This window comes from Cervus canadensis, chromosome 26 (assembly GCF_019320065.1).
Source record: "Cervus canadensis isolate Bull #8, Minnesota chromosome 26, ASM1932006v1, whole genome shotgun sequence".
Lineage (NCBI taxonomy): Eukaryota > Metazoa > Chordata > Mammalia > Artiodactyla > Cervidae > Cervus > Cervus canadensis.
The window spans coordinates 30,010,068-30,032,086 of NC_057411.1; the positions used below are offsets into that span (position 1 = coordinate 30,010,068).

Below are 22,019 nucleotides of genomic sequence, written 5' to 3' on the forward strand. Positions count from 1 at the left end.
CCCTGGGTAGGGAAGATCCCCTGGCGGAGGAAATGGCAACCCACTCCAGTATTCTTGCCTGGAGAATCCTATGGACAGAGGAGCCTGGTGGGCCACAGTCCATGGGATCACAAAGAGGTGGAAGTGACCAAGTACAGCCTATAGAGCCTAATAATTTCTAGGTCCATCCATGTTGGCACAAATTGCAAGATCTTTTTTTATAGCTGAATAGTATTCCATTGTACACACACACACACATACACATATATACACCACACCTTCCTTTTTCATTCATCTATTGATGGACGCTCAAGTTGTTTCCATATCTTGGGTATTATAAATAATGTGGCTGTAAACATCGGTGTAGTTAAGGGTTTTCTTGAGACCATGAATCTATGGAAGCTTGTGGTGGGCAGTGGTCTTTCCGTTCCCTTCCTCAGAGTTGGTCCTGGGCATCAGTGACATGTTCAATGCATCTCCCGGTCTCCTCCTCCTGCAGGTGGAAGCGGGACACCAGTGGTACCTTCAGGTGATCTACATCATCGGTCCTGACACCATCTCAGGCCCCAGGGTCCAGCGCTCTCTCACGGCCCCTCTGCGGCGCCACCGCAGGGACCTGGCGGACCCCAGTGGCTGGCTGAGCCTCGACGAGTCCCTCATCTATGACAATGAAGGGGACCAGGTCAAGAATGGCACCAATATGAAGTCCCTGAACCTGGAGATGCAAGAGCCAGTCGTGGCCGCTTCTCTCTCCCAGACCGGGGCGTCTATCGGCAGCGCCTTTGCTGCCATCATGCTCCTACTGCTGGTGTCTTTGGTGGCTTGTTTCATCACCAGGAAGTGCCAGAGACAGAGGAAGAAGCCGCCCCCGGGGCACATCTTGGAGGAATACCCTCTGAACACCAAGGTGGACGTGCCCAAGAGGGGCGCAGACAGGGTAGAGAAGAACGTGGACAGACAGTACTGCACGGTGCGCAATGTAAACATACTCGGTGACACCGAGGGCGCCTACGTGTTCAAAGGTGCTAAAGTCAAGAAATTGAATCTGGAAGTCAGAGTTCACAACAATTTACAGGACGGAACAGAAGTTTAATGGAGGAGACCCATGTGTATTTTTTTTTCTAAAGTCATTTTTATAAAACGGGGGGAAAATACTGGTATTTTTATAATCTTGCCGATTAAAAAGGGAATATGATAGCGTTCAGTGGTGGAAGGCATACATCACATGCATCAACTCACAACTGAGCTACCTCATGAGACAAAGACCCACTGAGACCCCAGAGGATGGAAGGAGTTCTTTCCGTGGATCCCATTAACAGTCTCTGCAGCGGCAAATTGTTCCTTCTGTAAGGCTAGTCTTGGAAAGCCAGTGTTCGGAGTTAGGACGGGACTTAAGTCAGCGGAGGGAGCGCACGGGGATGTACTGGAAGGTCTCAGAGGCAGAAAGTGGGGGGCGGGAGGTGCTTTTGGTCTCCACCCCCCACCAGCTCCAGCTCCCTTTCGATTGCGCTCTTCCTGGGCGTCTGGACCACAGAGTTCACATTGCTGATGCAGATTCCGCTCAGAATTCTGCTGATCAGCACCTCTGTGTTTGCTCACGCGTCCAGTTGACAGTCTGCGCTCCTCATCCTCCGACTGTACTTTGCATCACCAGCCCTTTTCACCTGGGGCTTTAAACTGCTCTGGACTAGAGCATTTCTCCGAGAAACCTCAGCCTCTCCTGTCAGGCATCAGGCCTGGGGAAACCCCCTCCCACTTTATGGAGGGGACACTGAAGCCTGGGGGGAAGGAGGGGCCTGGCAGGTGACTCCGAGCACATCAGAGATGCTCTGCGCCCTCGGCCCGGGGGGATGTCCTTGTGCCCGGCTGGTTTACACTGCAGCCAGGAGACATCCTCCCCCGCCCAGGACGGCTGCCAGACAAGATCGCTGCACTGTGCCCCTTTCGCCAGCATTGCCCGTGGGTGTTTGACACTCCTACCACAGTTCCTGCTGCCCCAGGCTTTTTTCAGTCCAGTAATAGACAAGCCCTGTGCTTGCTAGCTGTGGGGCTTTTATTTTGTTAGGGCTTCAGAGAAGTCAGTGATTCATTTGAATAAAGCCAATCAGGAGGAAGCTCAGGCCCCAAGTTGAGGGTGCCCTGGTACTCACTGCACAGAAGTGCTAGTGCTCACAGCAGAGTATTAGCTCAGCAGATACATGGCTTCCGGTACAGTATTTCAGGGATTTCTCTTTTGGGGGTTCTTTTTTTGGTAGCTCAGGCACTTATTTTACCATATCAGCACAGCCCATGACAAGGCCATGAACACATGGCTTTAAAATGATTTCGTGTTCAAATAGCAGCTTAATGATGTCGCAGGTAGTGTACACACCACTTGCTTTTGTGTTCAGTTTTGCTTCTGCTGAGTTGGCAAAAGCATAAGCATGCTTATGTTGTTTTGAACTGGAGGCACCTTTCTGTTATTCGAGAGGAAAAGACACTTCCCCTTCCTGACACCCATCACACCTTTACCACTGAGCAAATCGCGGAGCATTCACACTGTGTAATATTTGTGTTAGAGTTGAGCCTCACTCTGAGAACATTCCACACGGGAAGCACTTTGGTCCTCAGAGCTAGAAGGAATGAACCATATAAGGTCTCAGGCATCTCTGCTGGAGTCCAAGCTCCTTGAGAGGAGGGCAGGTGTGAGCCATGCCTTGGGCTCTCCAGCAGTGCCTGGCACATCACAGGCACTCCAGGAATATGTGTAAAGTGAACAAATAAGCGGTGTCATGGGTGAAGGATAGAGCAGTCAATTTAGGCCGGGGGAGAGAGAGTATGGTGCCAATATAATAAGGGCAAGTAGAGAAAAAAAAAACTCTCCTACTTGGATCATAAAATAATCTCACTGGGGCAGAGAAGCACCACTTGACCCAGGCAGGAATCTGGCAGGGGCTTGAGGAGGGCTGAACAGAGAAGCTGGCATAGCATGTTAACAGGAGGTGAGACTGTGAGTCAGCCTCCTGAGCAGGACAGTTGGAGGAGAGTCTGATGAGCATTCCAAGATGAGTGTAAGTTTCTAGGGAAGGGAGAGTTGGAGAGATTGAGCCCTGAACCAAATTCTCCTGCCTTCTCAGGTGCTATGTAAGACCTGCTGGGGTGTTTGGAGGTAGAACTTCTCTACTGGCCTCATGGACACCCAGAACTGGTGTTTCATGACTGGAGAGCTCATCAACCCAGCACAGAATTCTCTCCAGACAATGAAGTAAAGAACCCGCCTGCCAATGCAGGAGACACAGGTTCCATCCCTTCGTGGGGAAGATCCCCTGGAGAAGGAAATGGCAACCCACTCCAGTATTCTTGTCTGGAGAATCCCATGGACAGAGGAGCCTGGCAGACTACAGTCCATGGGGTCGCAAGAGTCAGATATGACTTAGCAACTAAACAAAAACAACCTATAATAGAAGGTCGCCACTATTTCTGCCAGGACAGAGCCAGTCACTCACAGAGCAACTTTTGATGTGGCCTGTTGTTCCCACCACTCCTAGATGCCTGAATGCTTGCACATGAAAGCAGCAGCTTCCCACTTGCTGGGAGAGCCTCCTGGCATGGCCCTTCCGACCCTACTAAACAGGGCACATGGGTGGGAAGAGTGAGGACAGGAGGCAGAAGGGGGCTGGTGTGGGAAGGCGTGGAGGCTGATCTCAGCGCGCTCCCAGCAGCCTCTGTGGAAGGGTCTCAGTGACACGGGCAGCATCTATGTGGACCATGAGATGGTGAGTTGTCAGTGTGAAAGAGAAGTCCTTGGGATCATATGTGCCTCCCTTCCTTTCTATCCTCCACCCCCACCACATACACTTTATCCTTCTCCAGTGGATGCACACTTGTGAAATAGGAGGTGTTCAGAGATGTAAAGCGGAAACATACTGCTTCGATACAGAATTTTTCATTTCATTTTATATATCATATGAGGGAGAAGAAAATTTGCTGACTGACCTGGGATGCTATTCCAGTCAAAGCTCTCCTTTCAATTCTTCTAACTCGCTCACTAAGGCCTTGTGTGTGTTTTACTAACCTTTCCTACCATGCCTTTAGGTGAACAGGAACAAAAGCCCCTCAGGGGTTGCTATTTGCTATCCCATGCTGGCTGTGAAGGTTCAAAGAAAGAAGAGTCTGCACCTTTGCCCTCTGATTGTGCCCCAGGCCTCCTGGCCTCCTGCGAATTCTTATGGGGAGATGCGGAAAGAGTGTGGGAATGTGTTTGCACAATCTTATGATATCTAGTCTTGGTGTACCCTAGGTATTCATTCTTCTCAGATACTACACACCTGCTCAGACTTGAGTAAAACATCCGTGGTGCTGTCAACCTGATTCCTTGACTCTGAAATGATTTTTGTATTTCCAATACCAATCTGTGTGTTATGAATTTCTGATTTCTCCAATAGCATATGCCACTATATAAATTTGTATTAATAAATGACAGTCTGTGTTTTATTTGCTGTGTTCATCTTACTAGATTCTTCATCTCACCAACATAAGATAGTGCCATGGAGATGGCAAAATCATTCTAAAATTTAAGACAGATTTTTTTTGGAGAAAATCCCTCTGAAGGGGTTGAATCTGAGACATTCACTACTTGGGCTAAGGTCAAGAATAAATTTCCTATCCTTGTTTTATCATAGTTCTTCTTTTGCCATCCATTGAAACCCTAGGAAAAGAAGAATAATTAAAATTTCCATGTGCAAAAGATGATCAATGATACTGTATTTATCATCATCAAACCTTCTCAGGACACTTGAAATAGTGTGAAAATTACTATGTCCTTTTATGCAGGCATAAAGTTTATTATAATATTTATTTTTATTTATTTGGCTCTACCAGGTCTTTGTTGTGGCATGTGGGATCTTTAGTTGTGGCATGTGGGATCTAACCAGTTCCCCAACCAGGGATCAAACCCGGGCCCTCCCTCTGCATTGGGAGTGTGGAGTCTCAGCAACTGGCCCACCAAAGAAGTCTCTGGGCACAAAGATCTGTGTCCATAACTCACCCTGTAACTGACCAAAGCTCCAAATAAGAATTTATTGGTGCAGGAAAAATGGCAGAGTCAGAATGAAACTGAGGCCAGGCATTCTGCAAGCCTGTCCTCCCTGAGAAATGAATGACAGTGAACACCAAGGCTCTGTTGGCACATTCTGATAGCACATTTGCAAACCCACCAAGACTTGAGAAAGATTTTTCGTGAAATCCAGGGAAAAGATGCCACAACTGAACCTAGGGTTTCCTTTTCCCTAGATGTTGCCATGGGCTTTGTGTAAACTTAACTTCCTCAGAATTTCCTATGATTGTCCTCTGCCTAAAAGCAGGCCCTCAGCCCCAGAGTGCATTTCTTTTGGGCCCATGAAGAAGCTGATTCGGGAACCAATCTATGAATTGCTAAGACTGGCTATCAAAATGCTTCCTGAGACCTGAAATTTCATGAAAACTTGGAGGAAAGTGGCAGAAAATGAGTTCTCATTTAGATTTTGCGATATTTCAGACTAGGGTTTTGAAGAAACATAATGAGAGCAGGTAAGGGAGACTATAGAGAACATCCTACTAGATTCAACCCCATGAAATTGCTAATTTTGTAAGTAAAAATAGTCCAGGATCAGTAGTTTACACCTCTCAACCTTGTATTTATTTTTTTTTTTTATGTTCATAGAAGTTCATTATAATGTTCATAATTTTTTTTTTTTTCCAGTGGGTTTTGTCATACATTGATATGAATCAGCCATGGATTTACATGTATTCCCAATCCCGATCCCCCCTCCCACCTCCCTCTCCACCCGATTCCTCTGGGTCTTCCCAGTGTCAACCTTGTATTTAGATGCCACAGTGTGTACTAAAGATGCTATCCCAAGTTTCCCTGATGGTCTAGTGGTTAAGAATCCATCTGCCAAGGCAGTGGACACCAGTTCAGTCTCTGGTCCGGAAGATCCTACATCTGTAGGGCAACTAAGCCTGTAAGCCACAACTACTGAGCCCACGTGCTTCAACTGCTGAAGCCCAAGCCCCCTACAGCCTGTGCCCCGCAACAAGAGAAGCCACTGCAGTGAGAAGCATGTGTAACACAATTAAGAGAGTAGCTCCAGTTTGCCTCGAAGAGAGAGAGGCCATGTGCAGCAGTGAGGACACAGTGAAGCCAAAACTAAATAAATATATTTTTTAAAAGTTTCTATCCCCAAATGAGCCTGTGACCAGCTCTAACCAGGAGCACACTGCGACTAGCTACTGGCCCAGGTAAAATCCTAGGGACAATGTCAATATCATATTGGGCACACAGGTGGCACTAGTGGTAAAGAACCCGCCTGCCAGTGAAGAGACTCAGGAGACATGGGTTCGATCCTTGGGTCAGGAAGATCCCCTGGAGGAGGGCATGGAAACCAACTCCAGTATTCATGCCTGAAGAATCTCATGGACAGAGGAGCCTGGCGAGCTATAGTCCATGGGGTGGCAAAGAGTTGGACACAATTGAAGCAATTTAACACACACACATGCCAGTCAAGATCAATGATTTCTTCACCTTCTCTACCTCATTCAGTCCTGGTTATGACCCTATAAAATAGTTGAAGATCACTGTCCTGGACAATTTTCTCTGAATGTTCCATATGAATCCCAGAATTTCAAGTATTTGCACAAACTGATGTTACTTAAATATGGTCCAAATCTGCAATACCTCTGATTTAATGCTTGTCCCCCAAAATCCAGCCACTTGATTGATATAAGAAAATAGCCCCAGGGTGCAACTCTCTCTTAAAAAAAAACACACACACACAAAAAGCTAGCAGAATATTATCCCCATGGTCATTTTAATTTAAGGCTGGCAGGCTACAGTCCATGGGGTCACAAAGAGTTGGACTCAGCTAAGGATATGCACAGCAACAAACCCAAAGACCAGCAAGTTAGAAAAGTTTATTAGAATCCAGGCTTTGGGAGAGTTTCTGTAAATTGTTAAATAAAATTTTAAAAAAAGTTTCACGATGTCTCCCTTAATAAACATTCCAGCTAAATTAGGAATGTGTCCAAAATGAACCAGCGCTTGATACTAGTAACTCACAGAAGTCCTTGTGCTGCTTACCCTGTTTGCCTTCACACCAGTTCTCTTCCCCAATTCCTATGCTCCAGGAAACTGGCTTCCCGAAATTGCTCCTCCAAGGCTTTCTTGGGCCCTTGGCCTCTACCCTCCCCCCACTGCTTTGCCATGGTTGTGGTCATGCTTGCATCCCTGCTAGGCCATAGGTCCTGTCAGGCAGCTCTCTCCCATTTGATTATAATTTCCTATGATTTTCTAACATAACTTTGCACTAAAATGTTATATTTGACTCTCAAATTGTTCTTTTTAGCAGAGAGAAAAGGGGACATAGGAAAGTCAGCTTATAAAACCACAGCGTTGTTCAATGCATTCAGAATGGTAGAAGTTTCATCAAACAGTCTTTTCTGGGGTTTTTATTTTTGGATGATGATAAACATGGTTTCTGGGATCCTAACATATATCATTCTTATCATTTTACCATCTAAAATTTACTTCTGAGAAAATCCATCCTTTGAGGGAAAAGCATTAATTTTATAAATACACTGCAGCATGATTCTAGTTTAAACGGTGGTAACTGGGCAATTGTCACAACTAGAAAACCTCAAAAAACAAAGTGCATTTTGTTTTCAAGTTGCCATCCTAAAACCAAAGAGGCTAAACCCTGAACCTGGAGCAATTAAAATAAATCCTACATGTAAATACCACGTATTTCTCATATCCTTCTGGGTAGAAATCCAACTTTATTACTTCCTGGTTGTGTGGGACACAACTGGTAGAAGTTACTGAATCCGTCTGAGCCTGTCTCTGAATTTGCAAAATAGAGGTAATCACACCTAATTTAAGCTCTTCTGTAGACATGAAATAAGGCAATATATGCCAAGTGCATTTCTCAATATCGTATAAATTATGGGCTCTCAATACATATCCTCCTGTTGCTCCCATAATAATCCCAGAATGTTCCAGGATGAGTTGGGACTTAATAATCTATAGTAGCAGTGAATGGGAGTCAGAAATTATAACAGAACAGAAGGCTGTTCTATCTTGGCAGAAAACTCAATGTGTTAGATTTGGAAGTCCGGTGGTTCCAGGGCACTGACTTGACAAGCAAGACCACCTCTCTGCTTTCTCTATTGAAGCTCCTCTTCCATTTAAGGAAGGACGTCCTCTTAAACAGGCTTCTCTGGTGGCTCAGCAATAAAGGATCCGCCTGCAGAGCAGGAGATGCAGGAGACCTGGGTTCCATCCCTGGGTTGGGAAGATCCCCTGGAGGAGGGCATGGCAACCCACTCCAGTATTCTTGCCTGGAGAATCCCATGGGCAGAGAAGCCTGGCAGGCTACAGCCCATGGGGTTGCAAAGAGTCGGACGCGACTGAGCCAATAACACACTTTCATCAAAACCAAAGGTTCAGAATCTGCACCTGTCAAAGCATGGTATAACGGCTTTGCAATAGCCCAAAGTTTGGTTTCCATATGCGACAAAATCCCCCCATTCTAGGAAAACCTTGGAGTTGTCGGAGGCTTTTTGGTTTGTGCTCTAGATTTAATAATTTGTTAGTTTTTCTAATTTTAAAGGAACCCATCACTTGGCCACCAATAAATTATAAAAAGACCTCTTATAAGCCTAACACAAACAAACACACACACACAATAGAACAGCCTAGGAAGATCAGATAGAAATTTTACATCTCAAAGATGCATAGAAACATAAGTTTCCCTCTAGGAAGTTTTTGTTTAAAGTTACCAAGCCAGCCTCTTTTTTTTTTAAAGTCACCTTAATTACATATACAATAAAAAGAGCTCCCTCAAAAAAAGATTTTTATGTGTGTGTGAGCACTTTTAATTTCCAATTAAATAAATACTTCTCATAAGTATAGGTTGACCAGTAATCTAGGATTTTTCCTAGGGGACTCAAATGAAACTTTGGAGGAAGTACTTCCCATTCTAGCTCAAGCAGTTAGGGTCAGATGTCTGTGCTCACAAACCAAAGTAAACAAACCAAACCATACCATGATAGCAGGAAGTCACTAAAAACAAAACAAATGGCAAAGAGACGCCCAGAAATCCAAAAACCAAATGGCAAGAACGCCCCAAACATGACTTTTGAGTCCCACTAAGCCTGTGACGTATGTCCAAAGCGGCATGTTACAAATGGGGACCCCCTTCTATAGGGAGACACCCCCAAGCTGGAACTGCATCAGTTCCTCAAATGGAAAACGTCAAGAGGTGCACACCAGGGGACTTATCTAAGTGCTAGTGAGTGTCTCCATATACCAGACACCCCATTTCGGATCCTCCAATATCCAGTGTTTCTGGGATTGAAAGTTCAGGCTGGCATGAAAGAGAGAAGAAAAGTGCCCTCAGCCTTGGCAGCTGAAAGGGTAACTTCTCTCCTGTTCTCCATCACAGTCCCAGAGTTCCACAGCTAAGTTGGAGGGCAGGTTGGTGTGATCCCAGCCACCGCCCTGTGAAAGGAGTCCCTGGTGTTCCCATAGCCAAAGGGCCCTGTGGGGCCGCCTGCCTGCCACCAAATGCCAGACACGTCCCCCAAATTGTTGCCAACCAAAATCTTGGTTTTTTCTGCCCACTGAAGTCAATTAAAAAAATATGGAGAAAGAGTTTAGAGGTAATAGAAAGGTGGCTTTATTTCTCAACCCGCAGAGAGGGCTGCCCCCCACCCCCAACCCCACCATGAGGAGTCTAGGGGATGATAGCTCACAGTTAGGAGTCAGCCATGAGGAACAAAGGTCTTGTCAAAAACACTCACAGGCCGGCATCAGTAACCCAGCAATTGAGCCTGGTAGTTTGACGGCTCTGAGTCCTTCTTTCTGATACTTAACTACAAGGGGAAGGAAGTGTTGCAAGGGTAAGCAAAGGATAATACGTGCAAAATTTGGCTCCTGCATAGTTAGGGGGCAGAAAAGCAAGCTAAGTTGCAGATAGGCAGAGTTAGGAGCAATTAAAGTAAAAAAGAAGAAGAAGGGAAAAAAAACCCCAAAAACTAAGGATGTTCAGGCCTGCTCACTGTTCTCTTTTATCTTTTTTGGTCTCAGGAAAGGGAAAGAAAAACTCATTCCTCTTTTTCCTTTTCACTGCAACGTGGGGACTGTCTCATCTTTGAATCCACAAGGCCTGGAACAAAACATGCATTGCGAAAAATCTGAAGGAAAAAAAAACAAACTTAATGTGACAGAGAAGTGAAAATGGAAGACAAGGTTTCACTATGAGGATGAGCAGGGAGGGTGGGAAAGTTTAGAGATTGCCCCCACACTCCATCGGGGAAGTCTAAGACGCACGTGAGGGGAACTGCAGTCCAGGGGACCCGGGGCGCGGCTTCCCTTTTCCGGCCGCCGGTGGCGAGCAGGTGGAGCCGGGAGGAGGCGGAGGGGCGGGAGGAAGGGGTGCGGCCCCGGGGCCGGCCGCAGGGCGGGAGGGAGCGCGGAGCAGCGGCTCCCGGGGCGCACTCGCTCGCTGGCCGCTCTTCTGCACGCCGGCTCCCGGGGCGGATCCCTAGGTAAGTTCAGCCTCCCCACGCCTAGCCGCAGTCCTCTCCCGCTGCCCTCGCTGCCCTGTGGCCCGAATTCCCGGGTGAGCGTCCGCCGCTGCCCGGCGAGCGCAGCGCCGGGCTGGCACCCACGGCGCGGACCGACCCGGCTGCAGGGTGCAGGGTCCCAGGGGGCTGGGCCGGCGTGGAGTCCACGGCCCCGGTTTCAGAAAACCCAGGCAGCAAAAGTGCCTGCCCCGAGAGGGTCACCCGGTCCTGCTCAGGGCGGGGCGCACGCTGACCAGCTTTCCATCACAGCGAGCGGGGCGGGGATGCTGTTGGCCATCTTGGTCTCCCCAACTCTGAAGGTCTTGGGAACAGAAAAAGAACGGGGAGTTAGAATGGCCCTTCCGGTGCCTGGTGTCTCCGGAGTAGTTCTGAGCTCGGTTCTGAGGACTTGGAAACCCACCCATCCTTGTGAGCTAGTCTTCCTCTTCACGTAGGCAATTAATTTTATTAAACCTGACTTTTTTAGGAGTTGACAGTGTATTTAGATATTGGGCGTTAGGAGCCCCGGAAGTTTGCTTTTCCTTCCAAAGACTCACCTTTTTCTTTGATTACAATAGTCTGATTCACTGGACGTGAATCAGTTCCCTGGCATTTGAGTCAACAGGGGATCTGAGTCCTTGATTGCAACTGACCATATATAGGAAATTGTGGTTTCCCACCCCCCCACCCGGGTCAAGAAGGTTCAGGGTAGCTGGAGGCCACTTTGGCTGCTGATAAGAAGGTTGTTATCTACATCTATGACTTTATTTCGGTTTTGTTAAGTAAGTTCATTTGGGAAGAAGGAGGGGGAGGGATAAATTAGGAGATTGGAATCACCCTATACACACTACTATATATTAAAAAAATAGATAACTGATAAGGACATGTATAGCACAGAGAACTCTACTTGGTACTGTGCAATGCCTGTGTGGGAATAGGAAAAGAAAAGAGTGGATATATGTATAATTGACTCACTTTGCTTTATACATGAAACTAACACAATACAGTGAATCAACTATACTCAAATAAATAAAAATAAAAAAGACAGTTGTAATATGGCAGGCTAAATTCTTATCAAGGATTTGTGTTCTACGTAGACAGACTTTGCCCTTTGGAGTAGCTACTTTCACAACTTTTAAAAAATCAACTTCATGAAAATCTTAACTCATAAAAACATTGCACCACTTGCTCTCATGAAGGCAGAAAACTTCAGACTGATAAGAAAACGAATTGAAAGATGTGAAGAAAACCAGAGGGCTTCCCTGATAGTTCAGTTGGTAAAGAATCTGCCTGCAATGCAGGAGACCCCAGTTTGATTCCTGGGTCCCGAAGATCCCCTAGAGAAGGGATAGGCTATCCACTCCAGTATTCTTGGGCTTCCCTTGAGGCTCAGCTGGTAAAGAATCTGCCTGCAATGCAGGAGACCTAGGTTCGATCCCTGGATTGGGAAGATCCCCTGGAGAAGGGAAAGGCTACCCACTCCAGTATTCTGCCCTGGAGAATTCCGTGGACTGTATATTCCATGGGGTCGCATAGAGTCAGATAGGACTGAGTGACTTTCACTTTCATTTTCAAAGAAGACCAGAGCCAGAGCCTCATTCCCAGAGGCCTGTGGTTCTATAGAGACATTTGTTTAAATATAGGCACCAAGGAGGAAGTAAAGGAATTGATGTGAACACTCTAACCTCTTTCAGAAAACTGTATTTTTAAAGTTCTGTTGTTGGTTCTTTTAGACTCCACTGTGGAGTAATTCTTCACTTCTTAAACCTGTGATAAATGTTCATGATTTACAAATTATACTTCATCAACACATATTGGGGCTTCCCAGGTGGCTCAGCAGGTAAAGAATTTGCTTACAGTGCGGGAGATGTGGGTTCGATCCCTGGGTCAGGAAGATTCCTTGGAGGAGGGCATGGCAACCCACTCCAGTATTCTTGCCTGGAGAATCTCACGGACTATAGTCCATAGGGTCACGAAGATTCAGACACGACTGAAACCTCTGAGCACGTAAGCATGTATTGAGCATTAGCTCTGACAGTGTATTGACTGGGCACTTAGGTGAGTAAGAAACTTGGGGTTAAACACATATCTTTGGAGTGTAACTGCCTAGGTTCAGTAGGGGGGGCCACTCACTCCTTGTGTGGCTGGAATGTAGCCTCCGTGGGTTTCGCAGCTGAACTCTGGCTGACGGAACCTGCCCATGTGGAACCCCTGCATTCCGGGATCGGACTATACCGTGCTCTTGTGTATAAGGGATTTAAGCACCCTCAGATTTTGTTAAATGCTGGATGAGGTTGGGGAGAGGGCCTGGGACCATGGATATGAAGGGACTCTGGGACCATGGATGTGGAGGGACCAACTGTACCTTTCTATGCCGCAGCTTCCTCATTTGCAACTTGGAGATAATATAAATGATACCTGGCTCCCCTGGATTATTGTGAGGCTTGTATTGAATCATTTTTTCATTCCACAGCATTTTTTAGTACTTTCTGTGCCCCAGTGAACAGACATGACTGAAATCTCTAGCCTTGACCATATTGTGTTTTTGTATTATCAGCAACATAGAAACTCAAAACATTTGCTCACATTATTAACACATATAATTTCATTTAATGCCAGCAGTAGCCCTAGTACTCTTGCCTGGAAAATCCCATGGACGGAGGAGCCTGGTGGGTTGCAGTCCATGGGGTCGCTGAGAGTCGGACATGACTGAGTGACTTCACTTTCATTTTTCACTTTCATGGATTGGAGAAGGAAATGGCAACCCACTCCAGTGTTCTTGCCTGGAGAATCCCAGGGACGGGGGAGCCTGGTGGGCTGCCATCTTTGGGGTCGCACAGAGTCGGACACGACTGAAGCGACTTAGCAGCAGCAGCAGCGGCAGCCATCCTCTCCCCCTTATTACAAATGAGGAAACTGAGGCTCAAAGAGATTGTGTCTAGCTTTAAGGGGCAAAACCAGAACTAATGATATTTTGAATCCACTGTATATTTAGAGGGATGTAGCGTTAGCTCTCATAACTAGAGAGTCAACTGCCCTTCCATCAGTGATTCTGAGAATATTGAGGCTAAATGTTTCCAGGGACTAATAGTGTCATTTCCTGTTGAACTTTACTGTGGGCTATCACTGAATATTTAGAATATTTTGTTCCTGGGAAGAGTGGGAGCAACTTTTATTTCTAAGTCAACCCTGGATATTTGCCAGTATGTTTGAACAGTGTCTACATATGACAGTGTGACTGGATTCCCAGTCAGGACTCTGTCAAAGAAATACCCCTTTATACCTACAGGCTCTACCAAGATATGGACCTTCCTCAAAAAGCCAGCATGTTTGTTTATAAAAGGCTATGTAGACTTGGAGCCTTGAAAGATGTAAATGGAGACTTCAGACACACAAGGATTCAAACTGAAGCCAGTTAAAAATTGGAGAAGAAGGGACAAGTTTTTTTTTGTTCCCTGTGATGGTGGGAGGCTTCCCTGGTGGCTCAGACGGTAAAGAGTCTGCCTGCAGTGCAGGAGAACCCTGGGTTGGGAAAAGCCCCTGGAGGAGGAAATGGCAACCCACTCCAGTATTCTTGCCTGGAGAATCCCATGGACAGAGGAGCCTGGTGGGCTACAGTCCATGGGGTCGCAAAAGAGTTGGACATGTCTGAACAGAAACAGACACACACAGGTCTATCACAGTCCCTTATAGCTGCTGCTAAGTCGCTTCAGTCATGTCTAACCCTCTGCGACCCCATAGACGGCAGCCCACCAGGCTCCACCGTCCCTGGGATTCTCCAGGCAAGAACACTGGAGTGGGTTGCCGTTTCCCTTGTAGCTAGTTATCAGGAAACATTTGTTTAGCAAATGGAGTACTTGATATTAGAGACAAGTCTTCTTCCTGAGATGATTTCTCTTTGAATATTGGCTTCTGTTTTCTGAGTTTGAGTCTAAGGGTTAGACTGAGATTATTGTGCTCTGAATTCCAAGTTTATACCATTCAGTGCTTTATTTTTCTTTTAATAGGTTAGTGTGATCTCATCTCAAGAGAAAGGTGGGATATCATGGCATCTATCTGGGTAAGTAAAAATCAAGCCTTTGTAACAGTAACTTATCTGAATCAAATCAAAATATAGAAGATCAAAGTGTTAAGAAAAAGTTTGAAATTTGATAAAAAGTTCCTGTGAAAAATTAACATGCCCTCAAAGCTAGAGGATGTCTAAAAATAAGAAAATATTAAAATGTATTGTAAAGGTACTTAGTTAAAATAATTTGTACTGACACCAAAATAGGGAGGTCAATAACAGAATAAATTAAGTGATTTGGGAATTTATTATAAGAAAAGACATTTTTTATCAGAGAGGAGAAGGCTTATGTTAACAAATGATGTTATGAAAATGTCTAGCTATTTGAAGAAAAGGGTAAATCTGTATTCCATCTCTCCTCTTTCATGAAACAATTTCATGGATAATTTCATGGATAAAATATTGAAATGAAAGAGACAAAATATGGGTAAATTTAAAAAATAATCTTGGAGTGGGAAAAGCAGTTACAACCATAATATAAACCAAAAGCCTAAAAGAAAAATATCGATCTATTTAACTACATACAAATTTATAACTTATGACAGCAAGCAATACTATTAGTGGAGTCAGAAGGGAACCCACAGGGGAAAAGCATTTGCAACACATTTGACAAAAGATTCATTTCGTTAACATAAAAATAGCTTGAGTAAATCAATACGAAAAGAGAACTTGATGAAAAAGCTTTTGTGGGACATGAATAGGATATGAAAAGAATTACAAATAACATACAAAACAAATATACAAAAAGATGCTATACATCACTGAGAAATAAGGAAATGTAAATAACACAATGAGAAATCATTTCTATCTAAGTATTGGTAGACGTGAAAAAAAGGTACGAAGACCAGGGTTGCAGAGGATGTGGACTGAGAGGCTCTCTCATATTCTGCTTATGGAAGAGTGAACTTGGCGCTCTTTGGGGATCATATTTTGGCAATATCTATCAGTGTCTAAATGCACACCCCCTGTAACCCAGTAATTCCACTTCTAGGTATTTATCATACAGATAATACTTGCATAAGGTTGGAAAAATATAGGCTGATGGACATTCATTTGTACTAGTGAAAATACGCAGACAGCTTGAGTGGCCATCTGTGGGGTATGATATTATTTGGTTGTAACTTGTAGCCATTTTTATGTCATCACTTAAAAATGAGAAAAAGTGGGTCAGCTGTCTCTATACTGATATCAGAAAGTGTCCACATATATATTAATAAATAAAAAATCAAGTTACAGAATAGTATGGACAGAATGATTGTTTTAGAGGAAAAAAAAGGAAAAAATATATACATAAAGACTATTTTGAATGCATCACCTTCTGTGCTCTGATCTTTTTTAATGATGAAAATGCATCATATTTTACAAGTGGGGGGCAGAGAGGCTTCAAGGGTAACTGCAAGGGAGACGTGAGCAGGCCTTGGTACACTCAGTGTTGGTAGGAGATGTATCATCATGAGGCTTTGCTTGGTACCACACGATTCCCCATCGCTGGTCCGTACGCTGATCTTCTGCTTTCCAGATCTGAAATTCCTGTTGCTATTATGGCACTCTAGAGCTTCCTTGGTGGCTCAGACAGTAAAGAATCTGCCCACAATGCAGGAGAGCCTGGTTCGATCCCTGGGTGGGGAAGATCCCCTGGAGCAGGAAAGGGCAACCCAGTAACTTTGCCTGGAGGATGCTATGGACAGAGGAGCCTGGTGGGCCATGGGGTCTCAGAATCAGACACAACTGAGCTACTAACAACACTTCTTTATGGCTATCTAGTCGTGCTAATTACTTCAGTCATGTCCGACTCTGTGCAATCCTTTGGACAGTAGCCTGCCAGGCTCCTCAGTCCATGGGATTATCCAGGTTTCTGCCAAAACTCATACAGCCCTAAACTCAGTGTCATTTGATTATAATTTTCTAATATAAATCAGAAATAATCACTTGAACTCAAATCATGTCTTAATTTTAAATTTGCCCACTACTGTCATCAGTTGCGCGTGTGTGTGTGGTTAGTCACTCAGTCGGGTCCAACTCTTAGCGATACCAAGGACTGTAGGCCGCCAAGCAGGCTACAGTCATCAGTGGTATACTGATAAATATTCCACGCCCAGCTTTGAAGTCACCACTGGGCTCCTCTGTTCATGGGATTCTCCAGGCAAGAATAGTGGAGTAGGTTGCCATGCCCTCCTCCAGGAGATCTTCCCAACCTAGGGATCAAATCCACATCTCTTATGTCTACCTGCGTTGCCAGGTGGGTTCTTTCTAGTAGAGTCTGATGCAAAAAACATTTCATCTCTCCAAAAAATTAGTCTCCATCTAGCCCTTGTCCATTGGTTTATTGACATTAGTGGTTTAGTTGGTCTGGCCCTCCAGCTGACACACCTTCAAAGGCATGGCACGTTTTCTGAAGGTCTGGGAGAGACCCAGGTGAGTATGAGAGAGGGTGTATTCATTTCCTATTGCTTCCATAAGCAGTCACCACACATTTAGTAGCTTAAAACAACACCCCTTTACTACCACACAGTTATGTACATTAGAGCCGAAAATGGGTCTCATGGCACTAAGATCAAGGACTCTGCAGGGCTGCCTTCCTTTCTGGAGACTTTGGGAAGAATCCACCTTTGGGCTTATTTATATACATGTATGCTCAGTTGTGTCTGACTCTTTGTGACCCCATGGACTGTAGCCCACCAGGCTCCTCTGTCCGTGGAATGTTCCAGGCAAGGGAAGTGGAAACCCACTGGAGTGGGTTGCCATTTCCTCCTCCAGGATATCATCCCGACCTGGGGATCAAACCTGAGTCTCTTGCATCTCATGCACTGGCAGGCAAATTCTTTACCACTGCTCCACCTGGGTTGTTGGCAAAATTCAGTTCCTTGCGGTTATGAGACTGAATTCCTTGCTGGCTGTCAGCAGGAGCTGTCCTTATCTCCTGGAGGCCACTGCGAGTCCTTGGGCGTGACCTTCTACATCTTAGAGCAGCTATAGTGCGTGGAATCCGTTCGTGCTTGCATTCTCTCTAGCTTGCCCTTCTGGGGCCACACCCGGATAATCCAGGATAATTTCTCCATTTTGATTTTTTTTTTTTTAATTTGTACTTTTTGGCTGTGTGAGTGGCATGTGAGATCTTAGTTCCCTGACCAGAGATGGAACCCCTCTCCCCAGCAGGGGAAGCTCGGAGTCCGAACTACTGGACCACCAGGAAAGTCCCTAATTTCTCTGTTTTAAGGTCTGGAACCTTAATTACATTTGCAAACTTCCTTTAGTCGTGTAACATTACATTTGCAGGGTCCAGGGATTACTGTGTGGACATTCTATTTGGGAGCCGTGGTTCTGCCTACCACAAGGGAATGGAAGGGTTGGGCATCATGTGACAGGAAAGAAGGGAAGGGAACAAAAAAGGGAAACTGTGCTGTGGGTGGGGGAACTGAGGGGTTCAAGTGAAGAAAGAGGTTCTAGCCTGAGAGGGGCTCCCACTGCCTCGCTTTCTCTTTCCTATTTTCCTCCTCTCTCACAAAACTAGCATTTATGAATGAGATGTATGAGAGCAAATATTTAAAAACAACTCAGGGCTACTATGGAAAACAGTCTGATGGTTCCTCAAAAAATTAAAAATAGAACTACCAGGACTTCGCTGGTGTCCAGTGGTTGGGGCTCCCCACTCCCCTGGTGATTCAGACAGTAAAGAATCTGCCTGCAATGCAGGAGACCCAGGTTCGATTCCTGGATTGGGAAGATCCCTTGGAGAAGGGAATGGCAACCCACTCCAGTGTTCTTGCCTGGAGAATTCCATGGAGAGAGGATCCTGGTGGGCTACAGTCCATGGGGTCACAGAGAATTGGACACAGTTGAGCGACTAATGCTTTCACTTTCACTGCCAGGGCGGGTCTGGGTTTGATCCCCAGTCAGGGAACTAGGATCCTGAATCTCACAAGGTGCCGCCAATAAATAAATAATAATAAATTAAAAAAAAATAGAACTACCAGATGATCCAGCAATCCCATTTCTGGGTAAATATCCAAAGAATTGGAAGCAGGATCTTCAATAGATATTTATACACTTAAGGTTCATAGGAACATTATTCACAATAACTAAAAGCTGGAAGCAATCCCAGTGTTCATCGATGGATGAATGGATAAACAAAGTGTGGCATATGCATATAGTGGAATATTATTCAGCTTCTAAAAGGAGGAAAATTTTGATATATGCTACAACATAGATGAACCCTTGGGACATTATGCTAAGAGAAGTAAGCCAGTAATAAGAAGGCAAAATACTGTATGATTGATTCCATTTGTAATGAGATATCTGAAGTAGTCAAATTAACTCATGAAAGCAGAAAATAGAATTGTGGTTGCCAAGGTCTGGGGAGAGGGAGAACAGAAGATTTGTTGCCTGATGGAGATTAAGTTTTAGTTCCATACGATGAAGAAGTTAAATTCTGTAGATCTGTTTCACAGACAGTAATGCGGATATTCTCACCACTACTGAACTGTACACTTAAAAATGTTTAATGTGGTAAATTTTATGTTATGCTTTTTTAAAACCACAATTTTGAAAAAGCTGTCAGATTTCCGTAAATACCCTTATCACTAAGTTTTTTCTGTTCTCTTTTCCCTCTTACACACAAAAGCACATATACACCCAAACACAAATGAGCAATGAGCCTGTGTTTTTCTACAAAACTGTTGATTGTTTGTGGTTACCAGAATGTGGTTAATTTATTGAAGTGATAAGATCAAGAGGGCAGATTTCGGTTGCCATTTCAGTACATTATCATTGAAGATGAAAGATTAGCTGGTTTCTTAAGACTGTATATTCTATCTAGGAGTGTTGCAACCCTCCCATTGCTTCAGATGTTGCTTTACTGTGTCCTTTGTTTAGAATTCTTGAATATGGTAACCCCACTTTTCAAAAGTTTACATTGCATCACTTTGCTTTTATGAAAGACCCACGCTAGTACAGGCACACATTGGCCATATTGCAGGTTGGTTCCAGACCAACCTGGAACTGCAATAAAGCAGTAAAGCAAATATCATAAGAAAGCAAGTCACATGAATTTTTTGGTTTCCCAGTGCATATTAGATTTTGGAAACCATGAAACTCCTAGTAGAAAACATTGATAGAATACTCTGTGATATAAATCTGTAGCAATATTTTCTGTGTCTGTCTCCTAAAGCAAAGGAAATAAAAACAGAAATAAACAAATGGGACCTAATTAGATTTAGGCCTTTACACAGCAAAGGAAACCATTGATGACATGAAAAGGCAACCTACTGAAATGGGAGAAAATATTTGCTAATGAGATGACCAATAAGGAGTTAGTTTTCAAAATACATCAACAGATGTAACTCGACATCAATAAAGCAAACAGCCCAATTAAAAAGCATGCGTATGTGCATGTGTATGCTCTGTCATGACCAACTCTTTGCGACGCCATGGACTATAGCTCGCCAGGCTCCTCTGTCCATGAGCCAAATAGACATCTTTTTAAAGAAGACATGGAGATAGCCAGGAGGCACATGAAAAGATGCTCAACATCATTAGTCGTGAGAGAAATGCATATTAAAACTACAACGAGATATCATCTCATACCTGTCAGAATGGTTGTCATCAAACAGAATACAAATAACAAATATCGGTGAGGATGTGGACAAATATCGGTGAGGATGTGGACAAAAGGGAACCCTTGTACACTGTTGGTAGGAATGTAAATTGATGCAACCCATGTGGAAAACAGTAGGTAGGTGTCTCATAAAACCAAAAATAGAACTACCATATGACCCAGCAATTCTACTCCTGAGTATATATCTGAAGAAAACAAAAACACTAATTTGAAAATATACATGTATCCCAATGTTCATAGAAGCATTGTTTATAACTTCCAAGATACAGAAACAATCTAAGCCATCAACAGAAGAATGGATAAGGAAGATGTGGTGTAGATAGACAGATAGACAGACAAGGAAATACTGCTAAGCCATAAAAAAAGAAGGAAATGATGCCATTTGCAGCAACATGGATGGTATGTTAGAGGGCACAGCACACCCTCCATTGGAGGGCATTGTGCTGAGTGAAATAAGTCACACAGAGGAAGACGTAAGGTTTATATGTGGAATCTAAAAAACAAAACAAACTAGCGAATATAAAAAAAGAGAGAAGCAGACTCATAGAGAACAAACTAGTGCTTACCAGTGATGGGAGTGGAGACAATATAAGGGTGGGGGAGTAAGAGGTACAAACTATTAGGTATAAAATAAGCTACAAGGCCTGGAGAAGGGAAAGGCCACCCACTGCGGTATTCTGGCCTGGAGAATTCCATGGACTGTATAGTTCATGGGGACACAAAGAATCGACACGACTGAGCGACTTTCACTTCACTTCACAAGCTAGTAGGTATAAAATAAGCTCTAAGGATGTACTGTACCACGTGGAGAATATAGCCAGAAAAAACAAAACCTACACTATATTGTAGCCTATTGTATACAATAGCCTTGTCTAAAGAAGGAATGTATATACTTTAATTTGAAAATGCTTTATTGCTAAAAATATGCTAATCATCATTGACTCCTTCAGAGAGTCGTAATGTTTTTGCAAAAATAACACCAATGATCACCGAGCACAGATCACCATAACAAATATAGCAGTGATGAAAAAGCTTAAAATATTGCTAAAATTACCAAAATGTGATGCAGAGACACTGAGTGAGCAAATGAGGCTGGAAAAAGTGGTGCCAATGTACTTGTTTGATGCAGGATTGTCACAAACCTTTAATTTGTTAAAAAAAAAAAAAAACCACTATCTGTGAAACACAATGAATTGCAATAAAGATGTGGTATGATTGTACCTGTTTTTGTGACTGAAGGAAATCCGAGGAGGATTTTTGCTTTTATGCTGTCACTACGTTAATGTGTTGTTTGTTGTTCAGTCACTAAGTCCTGTCCAACTCTTTGTGAACCCGTGGACTGCAGTATCCAGGCTCCTCTGTTCTCCACTATCTCCCAGAGTTTGCTCAGATTCACGTCCATTGAGTCAGTGATGCTATCTAACCTTCTCATCCTTCTCTTTTTGCCTTCAATCATTCCCAGCATCAAGGTCTTTCCCAGTGAGTCAGCTCTTCGCATTGGGTGCAAAGTATTGGAGCTTCAGCTTCAGCGTCAGTCATTCCAATGAATATTGAGGACTGATTTCTTTTAGAATTGACTGATTTGATCTCCTTGCAGTCCAAGGGACTCTTCGAGAGTCTTCTCCAGCCCCACAATTGGAAAGTATCAATTCTTTGGTGCTCAGCCTTCTTTATGGTCCAGCTCTTACATCTGTACATAACTACTGGCTAAACCATAGCTTTGTAAAGATCTTAGTCAGCAAAATAATGTCTCGCTTTTTAATATGCTATGTAGGTTTG

The 22,019-nt window shown here is 44.2% G+C and overlaps 2 protein-coding genes across 3 annotated transcripts in view; both read left to right on the top strand.

Annotated features, from left to right (window-relative positions):
• Window positions 1-4,452, top strand: part of FRAS1 (Fraser extracellular matrix complex subunit 1) — a 504,323-nt gene extending 499,871 nt beyond the window's left edge. For both annotated transcript variants that reach the window (XM_043447950.1, XM_043447951.1), the window contains one exon: window positions 479-4,452. In XM_043447950.1, coding sequence (XP_043303885.1) covers window positions 479-1,072 — 594 coding nt within the window. In that variant the 3' untranslated portion in view covers window positions 1,073-4,452. The remainder of the gene's footprint in view (window positions 1-478) is intronic.
• Window positions 4,453-10,422: 5,970 nt separating this feature from the next.
• Window positions 10,423-22,019, top strand: part of ANXA3 (annexin A3) — a 68,555-nt gene continuing 56,958 nt past the window's right edge. The window contains exons 1-2 of the mRNA XM_043448218.1: window positions 10,423-10,542; window positions 14,568-14,620. Of these exons, the coding sequence (XP_043304153.1) occupies window positions 14,606-14,620 (15 nt within the window). The 5' untranslated portion in view covers window positions 10,423-10,542; window positions 14,568-14,605. The remainder of the gene's footprint in view (window positions 10,543-14,567; window positions 14,621-22,019) is intronic.